The sequence below is a fragment of the Ambystoma mexicanum genome, chromosome 8 (genome assembly GCF_040938575.1).
Source record: "Ambystoma mexicanum isolate Mex_15411 chromosome 8, UKY_AmexF1_1, whole genome shotgun sequence".
Lineage (NCBI taxonomy): Eukaryota > Metazoa > Chordata > Amphibia > Caudata > Ambystomatidae > Ambystoma > Ambystoma mexicanum.
In genome coordinates, this window is record NC_090929.1 from 175,882,791 (window position 1) to 175,902,185 (window position 19,395).

At 48.2% G+C, this 19,395-nt stretch overlaps 1 protein-coding gene across 2 annotated transcripts in view; it reads right to left on the reverse strand.

Annotated features, from left to right (window-relative positions):
• INPP5E (inositol polyphosphate-5-phosphatase E) overlaps positions 1-19,395 on the reverse strand; it is a 542,414-nt gene that overhangs the window by 270,449 nt on the left and 252,570 nt on the right. For both annotated transcript variants that reach the window (XM_069609582.1, XM_069609583.1), the window contains one exon: positions 18,288-18,385. In XM_069609582.1, the coding sequence (XP_069465683.1) occupies positions 18,288-18,385 (98 nt within the window). The remainder of the gene's footprint in view (positions 1-18,287; positions 18,386-19,395) is intronic.

Sequence of the window (19,395 nt, forward strand, 5' to 3'; positions counted from 1 at the left end):
GTGCGAACATGATTATTCCTCAGCATAGGTTTCAAATAATGTCGGAGTGCCAAATAACCAGGGAAAAAAAGAAAAAATGCAATACTGTTTCCCCTCTCGGATAGCAACTAGGACACAGTAACGATAAAGCAAACTCCAAAGGTGCTTGAAATGGGCTTATGAGAGGGTACCAAAACCGAATCTTATATACGAGCAAATAAAGAAAATAACTATAAAAAAATACATGCATATGTACTTTCAGCATGTAACATAAGTAGTAACAAATGTATAAAGATTCTTCCCAAAAATGTAACATGTTAAAGTAACAAGAACACAGTTGCCAAACAGAATTCCTCAGTGTAAATAGTATAACAGTACAAACAAACCTGGGATACAGTCAAGAACAACAATTAGCAGAAAGGGAGGAGGCAAAAAAGAAGATGCAATGTTTTCAGAACAGGGTAAGAAGATTAGGGTAGAAAAGGATAGAGCGGAATGTGTATACAATTTTGTTTGGTTTGTCTGGGATATGTGTGCGTGAGCATGTGGGTGATGGGCTTCAGTTTGTTGTTAAGGTAGTATACTGTAAAGGACTGGAGCGGGCACATACACTAGGGGCACAGGATTGTAACCCCACCCATGGGTGCCATAAGGGTATCCCATGGGTCAGCACCCCAAACCAAAAACAGGAAGAGCTGCACTGCCAGGAGTCCCACATGGACTCCTGGGCAGAAAACAAAACAGAACACAATGAAAAAGGACTACAGGACAAGGAGGCCCTGTCCCTCCAATGCATTTCCAGCATCACATTGCCCCCCCCCCCCCAGACTGAGGTTAGGGTGCCTAATCTCCCACGGGATAGACACCCTCATCGAGACGGTCAACATACCTTCTGGACAGGCCATCTGCATTATTGTGACTCTTCCCTGGTCTGTGCTCTATGGTGAAGTCTAGCCCTTGCAGGCTAATGGACCACCTGAGCAGTTTCGGGTTTTCACCCTTCATCTGCATAAGCCACTTCAGGGGCTTATGATCTGTTTGGACCTTGAAGGTAGAGCCCATAAGGTAGGGCCTAAGGCTCCAAACTATACTGAAACATTCCTTCTCAACAGTAGCCCCCCTAAGTTCTCTACCCTTGAGTTGTCTACTGATGAAGAGGATAGGATGTTCCCTCCCTTTGTCATCCAACTGGGAGAAGACAGCTCCAATTCCAGTGTCGCAGGCATCTGTCTGGACAATAAAGGGTCGGCTGTAGTCAGGTGCACACAACACAGGTGCCCTACACAGACTTTCTTTCAAGCCATCAAAGGCCCTCTGACAGTCTTCAGTCCAATTAACCTTCCTATGTTGTTTGGGTGAAGTCAGAGCTGTCAGGGGTGCAGCTATGGTTCCATAGTATGCCATGAAATTGCGATGAACACCCAGAGAGGCCCAAAAAGGCTCTCATCTGGGTTTGAGTAGTGGGAGTCTCCCAGTCCTGTACCTTACTGGGGAGAGGTTGGATTTGACCCCCTCCTACCTCATGACCAAGATATGTGACTTTCCCCTGAGCTATCTGGCACTTGGTGGCCTTGATAGTGAGGTTAGCCCTTTTCAAGGCCTGCAACACCTTATCCAGATGTGTCAAATGCTCTTCCCAGGTGGAACTGTAGACGGCAATGTCGTCTAAGTAAGCCACACAAAAGGCTTCCAGCCCACTGAGCGCATGGTTGACCAATCTCTGAAAGGTGGCAGGGGAATTCTACAACCCAAAAGGCATGACCCTAAACTGGTAGAGTCCCTCTAGTGTTGAGAACGCCGTCTTTTCCTTGGCATGGTCCGTCAGAGCTATTTGCCAATAGCCTGAGGTGAGGTCAAAGGTGCTCACAAATTTGGCAGCACCTATGGTGTCCATGAGCTCATCAGCCCTGGGCAATTGGTGCAAATCAGTCTTGGTGACGGCATTGACTCCTCTGTAGTCCACACAGAACCTCCAATCCTTGGTCCCTGCCTGGGAACTTGCCTTGGGGACAAGGACCACGGGACTGGACCAGGGACTGGTTGAGGGTTCAATAACACCCAGATCCAACATCTTGGCGACCTCAGCCTGGATTTGGTTCTTAACAGCATCCGACATACGGTAGCTCCTGCTTTTGACAGGCACATTGTCACCAGTATCAATCTTGTGCTTACACCACGGTGTAAGGCCTGGCGTCAGTGAAAACAGAGGCATACTGCTGGAGCAAAGCCCAGCAGGCCTTCTGCTGCTCTGTTGTCAAATCGGGAGAGAGATGCACTCCCTCCACTGAGCCATCCTGAGGGTTGTTATTCAGCAAATCAGGAAGGGGCTCACTCTCATCCTCTTCTTGCTCTGAAGCTAGCAAGCGACATGAGACTTCTGCTCGCCTGTGGAAAGGCTCGAGACTGTTAACATGGAATACCTGAGGGGCTACCCCTGGGATTCCCATGTCAACCAGATAATTGACCTCGCCCATCTTGGAGATTATCCTGAAGGGTCCAGTCCATTTATCTGCCAATGCCCGAGGCTTGGTGGGCTCCAATCTCGAGGACCTCCTGTCCCGGTGTCCAATCCACTTGCGATGCTTTAAGGTCATGCCAGTACTTCTTCAATTCCTGGCTGGCCTTGAGATTCGCTGTTGGTGACCCATCATCAGCGTCATCCTCCGTCTGAGGCCTAACACATTGTCCCCCACTTGCTTGGCGGGACCTGGAGGGGTGGCTTCCAAACCTTCTCTGATCAAGGCAAGGGGCCCCCTCACGGGATGTCTAAAGAGTAACTCAAAGGGGCTGAAACCAACACCCTCTTGAGGTACCTCTCTGTAAGCAAACAGCAGGCATGGCAGGAGGAGATCCCATTTCCTCCTTAGGGGCTCTTCCAAAGCACCTATCATGCCCTTGAGAGTTTTATTAAATCTCTCAACCAGACCATTGGTCTGGGGATGGGAAGAGGTGGAGAACTTGTAGGTTACTCTGCACTCTTTCCACATGGTCTTCATGTAGCTAGACATGAAGTTGGATCCTCTGTCAGAGACAACCTCCTTAGGGAATCCAACATGGGTGAAAATGCCCAAGAGAGCCCTGGCAACCACCTTGGCAGTTACAGTACAAAGGTGTATAGCCTCAGGGTACGTGGTGGCATGATCTACCAAAACCAGGATGAAATGATGTCCACCTGAAGTGGGAGGGTCCAGGGGACCGACAATGTTGATGTCCACCCTCTCAAATGGTGCGCCAACCACTGGCAATGGCTGCAGTGGGGCAAGGACACTGCCTCCAGTCTTGCCAGACAACTGACAAGTTGGGCAGGTCCTGCAGTGGGATTCCACTTCTACTCCCATCCGAGGCCAGTAGAAATGGGCAGAGCGCCTCTGCTTAGTCTTCTTGGTACCAAGATGACCAGCCAAGGGCACCTCATGCGCCAACTGCAGTAGGAAGGGCCTGTAAACCTGGGGTACCACCAACCTCTTGAGGGCACCAGGTTCAGGCTTAGTGGGCTCACTAACAAGGAGCTCACCCTCCCAATATATCCGGAAGGTCCTAGGCACTTCTCCTTGTGCCTGGGACAGGGCCTGTTTCCTCAGACCCTCGAGAGAGTGGCACTCTCTGTCCCTTACAGAAGTCTGCCCGGGTGGGTCCTCCTTCAGCCAACAAGCATTGAAGGTCGGGATGATCCTCTGGGTTGAAAACCTCTCCCACAGGAGAGTCACCTGGCTCTTCTCCCACAGGAGTTGAAATGGGGTTTACGACTGGATCCAGCCCATCCGGAGCATGGATCCCAATGGGTGCTGTAGGAACAGCAGGAAGAGAAGGGGCCCCTGGCACATAGGTTGCCTTCTTGTTCTTCCTTCGTCTTGCCTTAGACCGCACCTTTGGCTCGGGTACCTGACTCACAGCCAGACCCTGTGTCACCTGTGACCTAGTGACTGCAGCAGCAGTCATGGGAAGACCATCCAAGATCAACCCCAACTCTATTAGATCATTACCTAACAGAATGTTAGCAGGGACATTGTCCTGAACCAGGACAGGAAGCTTTACTGTCTTGTCTCCAATTACGAGTGTGACTAAGGCTATAGGCGATACTTTGGGAGGACTAACAGCTAACCTGGTGGTTCTCAGAGGAGCACCTACATAGTCCTCTGGCTTGAGCAGCGTCCTGTCCACCACTGTCATGCTTGCCCCAGTGTCTCTCAAGCCAGTAGAAGGCTGGCCGTTCAGGAGGACACTTCTCGAAAATCTATGGGTGTTCTGTGGGATAGTCGCCAGTACTTCCGCGTACTGGTCACAGGCCCCAAGGGACACTAAGGAAATCTCTACAAGAGCACCAAATGTGATCCCTGTAGAGGAGGGGAGGACAGTGGCCTCCACCTCAGACATGGGGTAAGGGTAGGTCAGGCTGACAGCCTGTACTCCAAGTGCCTTACCTTTACACTTGGAGTCACTCCTCTTGTGATCCAGAGCCTCACAACCCCAACAAGTGTCGGCAGTGCGGGGTACGGTACTGGAACCACTGGGTGCCTGCTTTGCAGCAGGTGGACCACTACTCTTATTCCCACCCACAGATGACTTATCCCCACTAGATTTTTGGGCCTTATGAGAAGAGGGTTTAGGTTTACCCGACTGGGACTGCTTTTGGGACTCCTCAGCTTTCTGAGAGGCCCCCTTTTCTTTGTCCTTGTCCTTCCCACTGGAGTCCTTAGGGGACACCCGGTGGGAGACCCACTTGTCAGCAAGCCTAGCCAGCTTAAAGGGATCCAAAATGTTCTGGTCAGCAACATACTGATGCAGCTCTTGTGAACAGGTTTCAGAAAAATGCTAAAAAAACAACAGGTGGGACAATTCGACAAAAGTTTTCACCTTGTAACCATCAATCCACCCCATCATGTTCATGTGCATAGCACTCACCCAGTCAACCCAAGACACATTCTCTCTTTTCTTAAATTCCCTGAACCTTTTAAGGTATTGGGTAGGTGTCTTGCCACACTTGGCAACCAAAGCAGATTTCATACACTCATACTGACCCCTTTCTTCCACACTCACAAACACTTAGCCCAATCTCTTTTGTCAACATCATGAATTGCACAAACCATTTCAAACGCTTCAATCCATTGGAGGATATCAGAACCCTCCACAAACACACCAACCAAATCTTTCATAAACTTGGTGGCTGGGGACCTGCCCCTCTCAACTGGTTTAGCTGAGGTCTCCACTCTAGCTTTGTCTAGCTGGATTCTTTGGTGCTCAGTGTCCCTATCCTTGAGTATCACTTGCTGTGCCAACTCCTCTTTCTTCAACTCAGCTTCTGTTGCCAACTTTTTGTATTGAAAGGCTAATTGTTCCCGTTGTAGCTCCAATTTTAAAAGTTCAATCTTCAGGGCTTCCCCCTGAAGAGCAGTGCTGGGGTTTGGAACAGAGGCAGCAGGAATGGTGGCATTCCCAGAAACAGATTCAGTAGAACCCCCAGGGGTGGAGTTCTCATTGGTTGCATTCCCCCCCCTCATCAAGAGTTTCACCATCAGTCTGGTAGTCCACCAGGACAGCTATCAGCTCAGCCCTAGACCTATCCACAAAGTCTAACTCCCTGGCTTCACAAGCACTCTGGAGAACCTCTAAGCTCATCCTAGTCAATTTACCATTTGCAATCGACTCCACTGCTTGTAATGCAGTTATTTTGTACACAACCAAACCTTAATTCAATAAAGTGGAGATATTTTGTAAGTGGCACGGTTATACACTGATTCTTAAAACCATAAGCATCCCACTGCTGCCACCAGTGTAAAGGACTAGAGGTGGGTGTCTGTACTTCTGCTCTCTATTTGGTAGACGAGAGGCACAGAGGACCCCAGCCAAGATTCTCTATTATTGGTACGTGGTCGAGCAATCAAAGCCTAGCTTCTCAGGAGGTGATGCAGGCTGGTTCTTAAGTACAGTGTAGTCCCCAAGACCCCACAAAGGAATGTCCACACACTGTATGACTGGAAATACAGTCTTTATATAATTAATATTCAAAGGTATGTACACTATCACAATAACACACTTTGTACTCAGAAACCAACAATGGTAAATATATACAATTCTAAAGTGGTACCACCAATATTATCAGATCTCATTAAAGTGCATCAACTATACTGTTAGAATGTCACACAGATCAATAACAAGGAAGCCAGCAATAGAGATAGGAAGGAAAGCAAGATGGTTGAAACAATAGGCAGAATACTGGCCTCTACCGTTAAGCACAGTTCTGTGTGGAGACCCCCCCCACACGGGCAACCTGTAAAGTAAAGATATAGCACAAGCCCAGTCCATATATTGCTCAATCATCTTGTTCTCGCCTATAAAGTTTTTACCCCCCCAATGTACCTGGTGGAGTACAGTTCTTCGAAGAAGCGTTGACGGATCCTTCTTGAGTGACTCCCTTTAAAGCAAGAGCCACGGATCGTCGAGAGGCGTCGAAGAAGGTGAACTTGGTGTTGACGGCGTCGATGAGAAGTTCGAGGGTGCCGAGACCACGACGTCGATCCAGGCGGTGCTCGTCGGCGACGTCCTGCGAGGATGAGGTTTGCGGGGCACCTCGGCGATTGATTGTTCAAGACCGCAAAGAGTTTCTGAAGAACTGTGGCCCAGCAAGGGTGTCGAGTCGTCGTAATCTTTGTGGCCTTCAGGTGGCGGGAAACCCACCGACGGATTCAAATGTTCTTAGGCAAAGGAGCGGGCGGCTTCGGTCGTCAGCGGCACGGCGTCAAGTGGTCCCCGCGTCTGGGCACCACAACTTCGACGGGCCTCCAGCGGTTACACAAACCTGCGAACCCTGGTCGACGGCAATGGACTTCGGCAGCGGCGAAGTCCTGGTGCTTCACTTCATTCTCCTCAGCAGTCCCCGTCTCAGGTCGGCAGCCTTTCGAGGGTCTGACTTCCAGGGAGCTTCGGCGAAAGTTAGCGGTGCTCGATGGTCCCTCGGAGCATGGGAAGAGGGCGCCTTACCAGGTCCTCTCTCGGATCAGTCTTCGACGAGTTCGGCAGCTTTCGGATCGGGTCGAAGCAAATGCAACAGCAAGTCGTCTTCTTCCAGCTGGGCATCGAGGATTAGCCATTCCAGTTACTCTTCAAGTGTAGACACAGCTTCTGAACAATTTCCAGTGGTGAGAGGTCTCCAGATATACTATCCTGTCTCTCATCCACACTGCTGGATCACACTCAGCAGCCAATCATACAGAAGGGAATTCATGCAGTCAGCCAATCAGGCACACACTGCATTCAGACCATCCTCCTCCCTCTCAGACACTCACAACAAGGAATGTGGATTGGAACAAGTACCCAGCCATTCAACACTACACACTGCATTCAGGCCAGTTTCGGGCAGAGCTGTCTCAGTCTTTGTCTCTCATACCAGAAACCAGACAGCCACAACAAGAAGTGCATATTGGTCACACACTCCATTCACCCAGGTCCCACCGACAGGGCGTACCCACAACATACAGTCACTGGGAAGGCTCCAGCCAGTCTGGACTGGACATCACAAAAACACCAAATATGGAACTTCCACCCAACAGCCAGTCAGGGGGAAGGGACAGAGCCAGGGCTTCCCAGGACTTTGGGAAAATATGGTAACAGGCAATAGAAAGCAAGAGGCCACAGGGGCCATCTTGTTTCCTATCAGGAATCAACTGATTCCAATGGCAGGGCCTGGGTATCCCAAAATGGAGGATACTCGGCGCACCTGTCAATTCAGCATGGAGCAGCCACCAGCCCATACCCTGCTCTGCGGGCCACCCACAGGTGCCCTAAAACATACACTAAGGGCACAGGGTTGTACCCCCACCCATGGGTGCCATAAGGGTATCCCATGGGTCTGTACCCCAAACCAAAAACAGGAAGAGCTGCACTGCCAGGAGTCCCACATGGACTCCTGGGCAGAAAACAATACAGAACACAATGAAAAAGGACTACAGGACAAGGACAGGGAGGCCCTGTCCCTCCAATGCATTTCCAGCATCACAGATACCATTTTGATTTGGATGACTACTCTTGGGTATTAGTAGCCAGTGGAGTTGGCAGAGGGTTGGGGTGATGCACAATCGTTTGGGTAGATGTAGAATGAGTAATGCTGCTGAATGCGGTTTGGCTTGCAGGGTGGCAAGAGTATTTTTGGCGAGTTTAGTAAAGCTAGGGTTTCCATACATCAGGTTGGAGAGAAATAGTGCCTGGACTGCGGCAAGGAAGTAGCAAGGGGAGAAGGATGCTTCTTTTCTTGCGTAGGAGGTTTCATCTGTAGGTTGCATGTTTTGATGATAGTGGCTATGTGGTGTTTGAAGGATTGTTAGGGGTCAATCCCGAAGCAAAGGGACTTGACTGATGTGGCGAGGAATACCTGATGGTCGTCTGTGATGAGTTTGGGTTTGTGCCTGGGAGGCAGAAGATGAGTTATCCTGTTTTGGATGGGTTGAGTCTGAGGAAGTGGGTGGCCATCCAGGTGGAGATGGTGGAGAGGCAGTGTCTGCGTATGATGTGGAAGTACATTTGCGTGCTATCTACATATTGGTGAAAGTGAATGTTGTGGTAGAGTGTCTAAAGGATTCAACATATAGGTAGAGGAGGAGGGGAGTGTGGTGAACCAGAAGAACCACTCGGGCTACCTTGGGTCATATTTCAAAAGATGTTTATTTAAATCATAGGAAAAACGCCTAACTAGCCCCATCGCTAAGAGGGAAGTTGCCTACCTAGCAAAACTAAAACCAAGGGTGCACATCAAGTCCAAACTCTAAACAACTAACTGGCCCTACCACTTTGGAAAACATAACTAAAAGGAGAAACTGTGGAGGCTTGCAAACCAGCCTTGGTATGGGCTTCTGCCTAACCCTACTTGAAGTGGACTTCTTCACAGTCGCAAAGCTCCTTGTGAACACAATGATATAGTCTTTACACATTTTTCATAAGCTTTCTTGGTGCAAATTAAAAATATCCTTGGTAGGGGGTTCACTCTCCCCTTGGCAACCGATACATGTCTCCAGACTCTAATGTCTCCCCCTTCCACCCACTGGCTGGTTGATTCACTTCTTTGAATTGATATGGCATTTATAACGCGCCTATACACAAGTGTTTCTTTGATGTAGACCGAGGGGTCACAGCCTCAATCAAACTATTTTGGGATCTGGAAGAAGCAGGCACAGTACTGCGCTATGCCCCAGCTTTGTGGGCTGGCTCTGGGTGTACCAGTGAACATTCCCAAATTAGACAAATGTAGAAAGGATGTATGAGACCCAGGTAAATTTGATGTAAGGAGTGATCGGTTAGTGATTCATCACTGCTATAGCTGTACTCTGTGGGTTATCTGAAAAGTGTCTTCACACCTTCTGCATTGATATAGCAGAGTGATGAGACCTATTGGTTTCTACATCTGATTGAGGCACAAGTATATCCCTAGCTAGCAAGGAGCGTACAACTGTGGATATTTTCTGCATCTACGGTTCTCCTTCACAAGGTATACATCTATCCCTGTGCTCATCACTACTTTCTTGGAAGACTACTAGGCACAGGAGGCAGACAAGCAGGGAAGAAAATCTTTGAAAGCCCCCCTCGTATTGCCTCCGGGAAGCTCTTCATAACTCGTGTGTGGCCCAGCTTCCAGAATCCCTGTAGCTTCCCCAGCTAGCACCTCAAAATTGACTGTAACACACACACACGCATATTGTATGGGCAAAAAGAGAACACTTTTTTAAAGGAACATACCTGCGTCCTAGCTGCACTCAAAGTGTTCAACAATCTCTCAAACAAGCACTCCTTGATCACATTGCCACAACTGGGTCTCCTAAGTTACTGGTCTACCCATAGTGAAGATAAACACATTAAACAAACTGCTGCAGGTCTGATGAAGGGCAAATGACATAAAAAGGTACAGTGTCCACATTTCCAAGACATTTGTACATTAATGATTCATGTCTGTAATGAGCAGCATTCTGTATACTGATGCAAAACAAAAACAACCAGAAGAATTTCAATCAGTGGGTTAGAGGCCATGAGACTAGGTTTAGAGCTGTACGTTCAGAGGTTTACTTTCAGTGCAGCCTCCTGCGATACACTACCAACTTCAGTAAACCTTTTATGTGTGTACCAGTTACTTGAACACAGATATTATCCTGAAATATAGGTTTATTTCACTTTTAATCATTTTATAATTTATTTTATTTGCGTTAAAATTGAAACAATTTTTTAGCAATATCGAAGTAACTTTAACAGAAAATCCTATGTACAAATATCACAAAATACATAACAAAAAGGAAAAGAAAAGATCAAAAAAATAAGATGCAGATATAATAACTATCATATTTATTTTATTTATTGGTTCAATTGTTTTTGTACAATTTTTGCAAGTAATGTCTTCCATCATAATTGTTTTGGTTTATTTGTGTCCATAAAGTCTTGTAAGGTTCACCATCCCTAGATTCAAGCTATCTAAGGTTGGCGCAAACAGCTTCCACGTCAAAGCTGCTCAACTGTGGAATTCCTTACCACACCACATTAGAGAAGATCAATCCTATCCAAAGTTACATCAACTGGCTTAAGTCGAACGACATCTAATGTCTGCATATATGTATCCCTTAGTCCGGATTATACTCTCGCACCACTGCACCCCTCCTGTATATTTGCCTGTACCCCTCAGTATCCTATTTATATGAACTATGCCTCTGTATTTTGTCTAAATTGTAATTACTTGTTTATGTATATTCCACTGCGTTTTCTTTTCTCTTTTTGTGATCCTCATCTGCACTACTTTGATTGCACTGCCAATTCTGTAACCTGTTAACCAAGCTTTGCATTATCTGTAACTGCTGTGCCCTGATACCCCTGGGTCTGGTGCACATTATAAATGAATAAACTGAAGTATAAAAGAAGAAAGAAAAAACAGAATGAGAAAGGATTTTTCCTTTTTTCTTTTTGATAATTTCAGTCGTCAGGCCAGATATCTTCATTCTGTGTCTGATTAGTTTATAGGTTTTTTTCCCTGGATCCAAACCAATGTTCGAGGTATTGTCCTACTGCTATGACTGATTTTATACTTTGACCACTCAGACGATTCCCCCAGTATTCCTCCTCTAAGCACTGAGTCCCAAAAAAGGTGCCCCATGTGGGTCCATCTTTTTGTTGTCAGTCTAGGACAAGAGAGGAGCACATGTCTTAATATTTCCACTGTGTTTTTCTGGTCACAGAACCAACAAGTGTTTTCACTAGAGCTGCCTCTTATTGCCAAGACCTCGTTAGTTTTTAGTAGGTTCAGTCGTGCCCTCAAGAAGGTGGACCTCAGCTTCTTGTTTGGAAATCTAACCAAATATCCCATTGGTTCATTTATTGTTGGGGTGTTTATTGGCAGGTGAATGGTAAGTTTATTCTTAGCAGCGGTTTCTAAAGTGTTACTCCAGTCCCATTGTTTCAGGCGTCTTGCTGTTTTCGTTGGATTGTTTTCAAGTTCTGTCATGGAGCTTCCTATTTCTTCTAGAAGTGATTGCTTTCTTAACGCCCATCTTGACAGCATTTTGTTGTTACCACTGTTCAGTTCCGCACGAATGACCTTGTGAATTTTTTGATTTGCAACTCTGATCTTTCTGAAGAACATCAGGCCATTCAGGTCGACAGTGCCTTTGAGAGACACCAGACTAAGTTCTCTCTGGATGGAGGCCATGGGAGTGGAAGATGGCAGCTTTAAAAAATTTCTCCAGAAATATCCTTCAGGTTTTAGCCAGATGTTAGTGGGAATTGAGGGCATAGCTTCGACTCCATAGACGATTGATGGTAAGACCTTGTCCTTGTAGAAGTTTATGAACGGCGTCAGCGAGAAGCGGACACATTTTTTTATCAAGTATCTTCGCCTGTGTCGTCAAGCTTTTGATTTTAGTTTACAGAGTTTCTTGCATTGGAAACTCTTGCTGACTGCCGTTTATTGTTACACCCAGGTAACTTTGGTCTTTCTAGCGTTGATCTCTAGATCGTTCAATTGAAGGAAGGCAAGAAGACCGTGCAGTTTTCGTTGGACACCTTTGGCGGTCAGGTCAAGCAGAATGATGTCATCAGCATAAGCATTCTGCTGATTATATAATAGAATAAGTTATATACCTTATCTGGTAACGTTCTTTCGATGGGATGTTCCTCCAACGTATTCCACATCTATGACAGGTAATGTCCACAGCTGTGCTGCTTCGGAAAATTTTCGGCAGAGGGCGTCCTGCGTCGATTACGTCGATCCGTTGTCCCTCGAGGGCCTCCGTCGAGGGTCGACGTCAGCGGATTTTATATATAGGACGCACGGAGTCCGTAGCCTCAGTTGTAGTTTTTTCCCAGAACGTGTGGTACCAATCTCCTGCCAGTATGACTGCTGAAAGCCATGCAGAAACGTAAGCTGTAATCGCACAGGAAATTCTGTAGAGGGGCAGGCTGGGACGGTTCGATGTGGAATACGTCGTAGTAACATCCCATCGAAAGAACGTTACCAGATAAGGTAAGTAACTTGTTCTTCGAGGGGATTGTGTCCTGCGACGTATTCCACATCTGTGACAGACTCCCAAAGCAGTATCAACATATGGAGGTGGGAAAAGAATTTACAATTTTAGAATGCCCAATCAAATGGCTGAATAGAGGACTGCCTTACCAAAGGCCAAATCCTGCCCATGGATGGAGTCCAAGGAATAGTGTCTCACAAAAGTATGGACAGAGGCCCATGTGGCTGCTTCACAAATATCGCGAATAGGAACGCACCCCTGTAGAGCAGTGGAGGTAGCCACAACCCTAGTAGAGTGAGCCTACTGGGGAGTCCTTTCCCGCCAAACGGTAACACTCAGAGATCATCAAAATGATCCATCTGGACAAGGCCTGACCCAAGCACCTTCCAGCATAACCAACAAAGAGCTGATCATCCACTCTGACCCGGGACATCCGTGAGAGATAGAAACTCAAAGCTCTCCTAGGATCCAACCTATGGAGCCTCTGCTCTTCCTTACCAGGATGTGGAGGAGGATAAAACGCTGGAAGAATCACCTTCTGGCTCAAATGGAATTCCGACACAACCTTTGGAAGAAAAGAAGGCCGCACCCGCAGACAACCCTGTCCTTATGGAAAACAGTAAAGGGTGGCTTGGCGGAAAGTGCCTGCAATCCAGTAACCGCAACTAAACATACAGTTTTAAAGGACAAAAGTCGCAACGGACAAGAATGTAAGGGCTCAAACGGAGCTCCCATTAGGAACTTTAAAACCAAATTCAAATCCCATCCCGGCACCTGGAAAGGTGACGGTGGAAACACATTAGTTAGCCCTTTTAGAAACTGAGAAATCAAAGGAATCACATTCCTCAGACGAGCACTTAAATATGGACAGCGCCGCCAGGTAACCCTTAATGGTACCCACTTGCAGGCCCTTGTGGGCTAAAGAAAGCAAAAAAGACAAAACCAAAGGAATGGAACATTGGAAAGGATCCACATTCTGTACCCTGCACCAGTCACAGAACCTTCTCCAACGGCAACGGTACAGGGATTTCGTTGCGGGCCTTCTGGCCGAAAGCAACACCTCCATCACGTCTTCGGGGAGGTCCCAATCCTTCTACCTCAACCTTTCAGATACCAAGCATGAAGGCTGAGAGACTTGACCTCTGGATGGAGAACCCGACCCCCCTCCCGTGAGAGCAGATCATCTCGGTAGGGAAGACGGCGTGGAGGGCAGATGGACATGTCTAGAAGGTCCGGGTACCACGCTCTCCCGGCCCATGCAGGAGCAATGAGGATCATTCGGGAACCAAGCCTCCGTAACCTCTGCAACACTTGCGGAATGACGGGAACTGTAGGAAACGCGTACAGCAGTGGGAAGGACCACTCCACTACAAACGCTTCCCCCAAGGCTCCTCTTGGGGGAAATTCCCGCAAGCAGAATCTCTCGCACTTCCTGTTGACACTGGTGGCGAAGAAATCCACTTGTGGGGTTCCCCAAAGGGCAGAGATCTCCAAAAGAACTTTCTGAGCCAGCTCCCACTCGTGAGACACTGTGCTATGCCTGCTCAGAGCGTCCGTGTTTTTGTCTCCTGCCAGATGAGCTGCCGAGATCGAAATTTCCAGCTGGATGGCCCAGAACCAGAGCTGCATCGCCTCCCTGCACAACGGGAGTGACCCTGCACCCCCTTTTATGTTGAGGTAGTGCATGGCCACTGTATTGTCGTCATAATCAGGACATTCTTCCCCCACACAGACGGCAGAAAAGACTTCAGCCTGACGGCCCTCAGCTCTAACAGATTGATGTGGAGTCTGGACTCTGACGTAGACCAACGACCGCTGGCCGTCAACTCGTTGGCATGAGCTCTCCAACCTGTGAGGGATGCATCCGTCACGATCGTCACCTCCGGCCATGGTTGCCAAAATGGTGCTCCCTTCATCAGAATGCCTTCGACGGCCCACCATAGAAGATCCTGGGTCGACCGAGGTCGGAATCTGAACGGGTTCCGGCATCCTGCCGGAGAACTGCGACCACTGCATCTTGAGAGCCCACTGCACAAATCTCATCCGCAGCCTGGCCTCCGGCACCAGGAAAATGCAGAATGCCATGAGGCCGAGCAACCTCAAGAACTTGAATTCCGGGAGACTCTGGGCACGTTGAAACTTGTCCACCATCTGCAGAATGTGATGAGCCCTCACCTGGGGAGGCAAACACTGCCCCAGGGATGTGTCTAGCACTGCTCCGATGCATTGGAGCCGCTGGCTAGGTGACAAATGTGACTTCTTTAAATTGAGGGAGAAGCCCAGCTTGTGGAGGGAGTGGCAGGTGACGGACAGATGATCCAGGGCTTGCTTGGGAGAGCGCGCCCTGATCAATCAATCGTCCAGGTAGGGGTAGACGTGAATCCCCCTTTCCTGAGATATGCTGCCACCACCACCATCAGCTTGGTGAAGACCCTCAGGGCGGAGGTCAATCCGAATGGCAGGACCGGAAACTGAAAATGCGAGTCGCCAACCGCAAACCTCAGGTACTTCCTGTGCTTGAGATGAATCTGCACATGAAAGTAAACATCCTTGAGGTCTAGAGACACCAACCAATCCTGAAGTTGAAGGGCCTGGAGGACCTGAGAGCTACCATCTTGAACTTGTCCTTCCTGAGGAGCTTGTTCAACCAACGCAAGTCCATGATGGGTCTCAATCCCCTGTCTTTTTTCGGGATCAAAAAATAAGGGGAATACCATCTCTTGTTCCTCTCTGCTACAGGCACCAGTTCTATAGCACCTTTCTCCAGCAGGGATAGGATTTCCTGCGCAAGGAGCGGATCTGGACGCTTCAAAGAGAGCTTCCCAGATGGATTGTCGTGAGGCCTCTGCTGGAAGGGAAGACAGTAGCCATGGGCTATGATCTCCAGAACCCACACATCTGAAGTAATGGCACGCCATTCTCCAAGATGCTGCGCAAGTCTGGCCCCAACTGGCGAACCATGGGACATGGCCTCATGACTGAGGGAATGTGGCTGTGGCAGTGCCTGAGGGCAAAGAGGCAACTGCCCGAGCGGCTTTGGCACCCCAAGTACCTTGTTTTCCACCTCGGGTACTCCTACGGTGGCCGCTTTGACTGGCAGCTCCTCTCGATCTACCAAATGAAGAGTAGTACCGAAAGGAACCTCCCCTCCATTTCTGTCCCCTAGGACGAAAAGGTGGCGGTTGACGTACTGCAGCGCTCAAAGACTTTGCTGCAGCTTTGGAGGTCTACAACCTCTCAAGGATCTCGTCAGCCTTGCTGCCAAACAGATTAACACCATCAAAGGGCATGTTCAGAAGCCGGGATTGCACATCAGGAGCAAACCCTTACTTCCGCAACCACGCAAACCTGCGTATCACGGTGCTCGCAGCTATGGCCCGGCTGACACAGTCTGCTGTGTCCAAACCCGACTGAACGGATTCACACATGGCATCCTTGCCGTCTTGCACGAGGGCTAGAAAACCATCCCGTTCTTCCCCTTCGGGAATATGCTCAGCCGCCAAAGATGCACAGTTCCACAGAGTATAAGTGAATCTCGCCAAGGCACAAGTGGAATTGGCCGACTTCAATGCCATACCCCCAGCCAAAAATACCTTCTTCGGCCAACCATCAAAGCGCTCATCATCCCTATCAGGAAGGATGGTAGGGTACGCAGCCTGCTTCGAGGGGGCCGTAACCGCCTGCACCACCAAACTCTCCAGAGTAGGGTGCGTCGGCAAGTAGCAGGGGTCACTACTGGATGGGCGGTATTTTTTCGGAAGCGACTTACTAACTGCCGGTAAACTCTACGGAGCATTCCAAGCCGCCGCCACCCTCCTTTGCAAAGCCATGTGAAACGGCAATACCGGGTCAGTGGGTGGACCTTGATCCAGTATGTCCGTCAAATCATTCAGATCAAACTCAACAGGTGGAACAGATCACCCCAAGTATTCTGTCAACCTCGACATGAGACACCTATAGGAGGAATCGGCATGCGCCCCAGGCTCAGGCCTGCCAAACTCCACCTCCGGAGAGGTGTCAAGACCACTGGTGTCATGCAATGACTGACGGAGGTCGACCAACTGACTGTGCCCAGACAAAAGGTCATCAGGGACATCAGGTACAGGTACATCCATCTCCTCAACCTCTGAAATACACTCTAAAGGTTGGAAAAAATCCATCCTAGGAGGAGGAACAGAAAAGGGTCAAAAGCAAGCCTCACAGACTTACTGCTAGACTTTCTCGGAGGTTCCACAGCCCTCAGGGGCACCTCCAGCAAATCCACCACAAACAGCGCCGAGGGAATCGGCATCGACGTTGACCGAGGCGACGACGGCATCGACACCTTCTTCGAGGCCGCAGCCCTGAGAGAGTCCTTCGATCGGACACAGCACCGATGGCGTCGCCGCCTTCTTCGAAGGCTTCACAGGTTTCTACAGTCTCAATGGCGTCGAGGACCGGGACCTGGACCTGGATCTGGTACGGCTATGGTGATCTCCCTTGTCCGACCGGGAACTCGACGGCTCCCGATAATCGCATCGACCGCCCGAGCCCGAAGGCGTGCAAGTGGTGGACCGAGACCGTTCCTTGCTGGCTTCTATCGAAGGCACTGATGGAACTGTGCCTTGGGACATGAAAATCGCAATCATCTGCTGGCGCAATGCATCCCATTCGGCCGTCGACGAAGTCTTGCTGATACAAGTAAACCATCTGGCGGAGTCGTCCTCCGAGGAGGAAGGGGAAGGCGACCGGTGATGGCGCTTCCTAGAATGCCTCGACGAGACAGAGGAATGGCGGGAACCACTCCTAGACCGAGACCCCCTGTATTTTCGCCAACGCGGAGATTCGCCCCTCGAGTCATCGGTCGAAAGCCCAGCGGACTTCGATTTAAGGGGTTTAGACACCCTACCTACCTTCAATTTCCCCTTCCATTCCCGCAAGGCCTTAGACGTCAGGGACTGGCAATCCTCACAGTCGTCGGTGGCCTGGCTTTCGCCGAGGCACCAGACAGAGGCAGATGTCGTGCGGGTCCGTGATGGACATCTTCAAACCGCAGTCCCGACATTTTGTAAAGCTCGACTTCGGGGTAGTAGAAGAGGATGACGACATCGCTATCGAAGAGAAGAATCGAGATTCCGAAGCGAACACGTTCGCAGAAAAAATTGAACGGAGGCTACGGGCGCCGTGCCTCCTATATATAACATCCGGTGACGTCGACCCTCGACGGAGGCCTTCGAGGCACAACGGATCGACGTCATCGACGCAAGACGCCCTCTGCTGAAAATTTTCCGAAGGAGAACAGCTGTGGACATTACCTGTCATAGATGTGGAATACGTCGGAGGGCACAATCCCCTCGAAACTATCATATGGCAGCTGAGCCTTAGAGAGCGATAAGCGCAGAGGTTAAGCAGTTCCAACCTCTGGAAGAACATCAGACAAAAATGTAGCCACAGGGATTACATGTTTCATTTTTCGTCCGTCCATTAAGGACTTCCACCAGGCTTCTGAATCTGAAATTAAGAATAATGTTGACCTAATGTTCTTTTGAATGTGTATTCCTGACAACTATAATTGTGTTTTTTCTTTTACTGGATGGGTGGGTGGTGTAGGTTTGTGGCAGCTTCAAAGGAGGGTTAGAAGATAATCATATTTCCAGATGGTACGGGAAGATGCTCAGACTGTTCAGTGGTGGGGTTCATGGAGAAAAAAAAATGCACCCTTAAATAATGAAACAGGTGCAGAATGGTTCCCATTGTTTTTCTTTTTTTTTTTTTAAATGTAATTTATACCAGAAACATTCAAATGCATGTCATGACGGTGGAAAATTTAAAAGTGCTCACTACCTGTCAGGACACCCTTCCTGAACGCCAATAACATACATGTCCTGTGCAAGGTCAGCATCCAGCGGAAACAGAAAATCCTCCAGATTATCAGGAAGATCCTACAAAACAAAAATACAACAATGCTTGGATTAGATCAGCCTCAATTGATCTGATCCAGAATAATACAATTCTGTGTTTAAGATGTTTTTACCATGTTCAATCCATTTAAGCATCACAGGGGGTTGAAACATAACTTTTAGGACAGAAGATATGCCATATTAACATTTTACTTAATTATGTTTACATGGCCTTTTGGGCAAATCACTAAATATGTATTGTCAATGGAGAGCAGTACATCCTACCTGCACTCCCCAAACCTCATCTGTCTTGTAGGTTCCAATGTCTTTCAGTGGCATGCCACAACATGCATTTCTAAAACAATATCCCTGGCTGCCTCGGTTTCATGATCACACGCTACCCAGGAACCAAAAGGAAAGGTGTGCTAAAGCATAACACAGGAGCCAATTGTATGTAACTTAATCGAATAGTTCTTAAGTGCCCTTTTCTATTGTTTGTTTCATTAGTTTATAAAACATTAACACATGAAAAACACAATATTCAACAATACAATAATTAACAGTACACAAAGTCCTACATGTCCATATTCTTGCCATGCTTGTCCAAAATTGAATAATATAAAACTAAAAATAAACATTTTCCCCTAACGCGACATGGAAATTTGTTTTAAATTGTATAAGGGCAAGAGTTAATGAAGGATTTCCCCTCCAAAACAGTTCATTCCAAAACCACTCAGAAATCAAATTAGTCAGCTGAGTCACAAATCATCCAAAATGATAAACCCTGTCAACAGAGAGTGCAGGACCAAATAACATCCAATATTTAAGGGACTCGAGGGTATTTTCGCCAAAACATCTGCACGGCCATTTCTCAGGCGATAAGCCTCTAATTCTACCTCATCTATCCAGCGTCCGTAGCAGATTAAAGCAAAAAAACATGAACACTGAGCGATATTTCGAATCAGGGAATTCTTTGACCTACTCTGGCAACGATTGATAGAGCCTGTAGTGATTCTCCAGTTCAAGATATAATTTCTACTTACATAACTGGT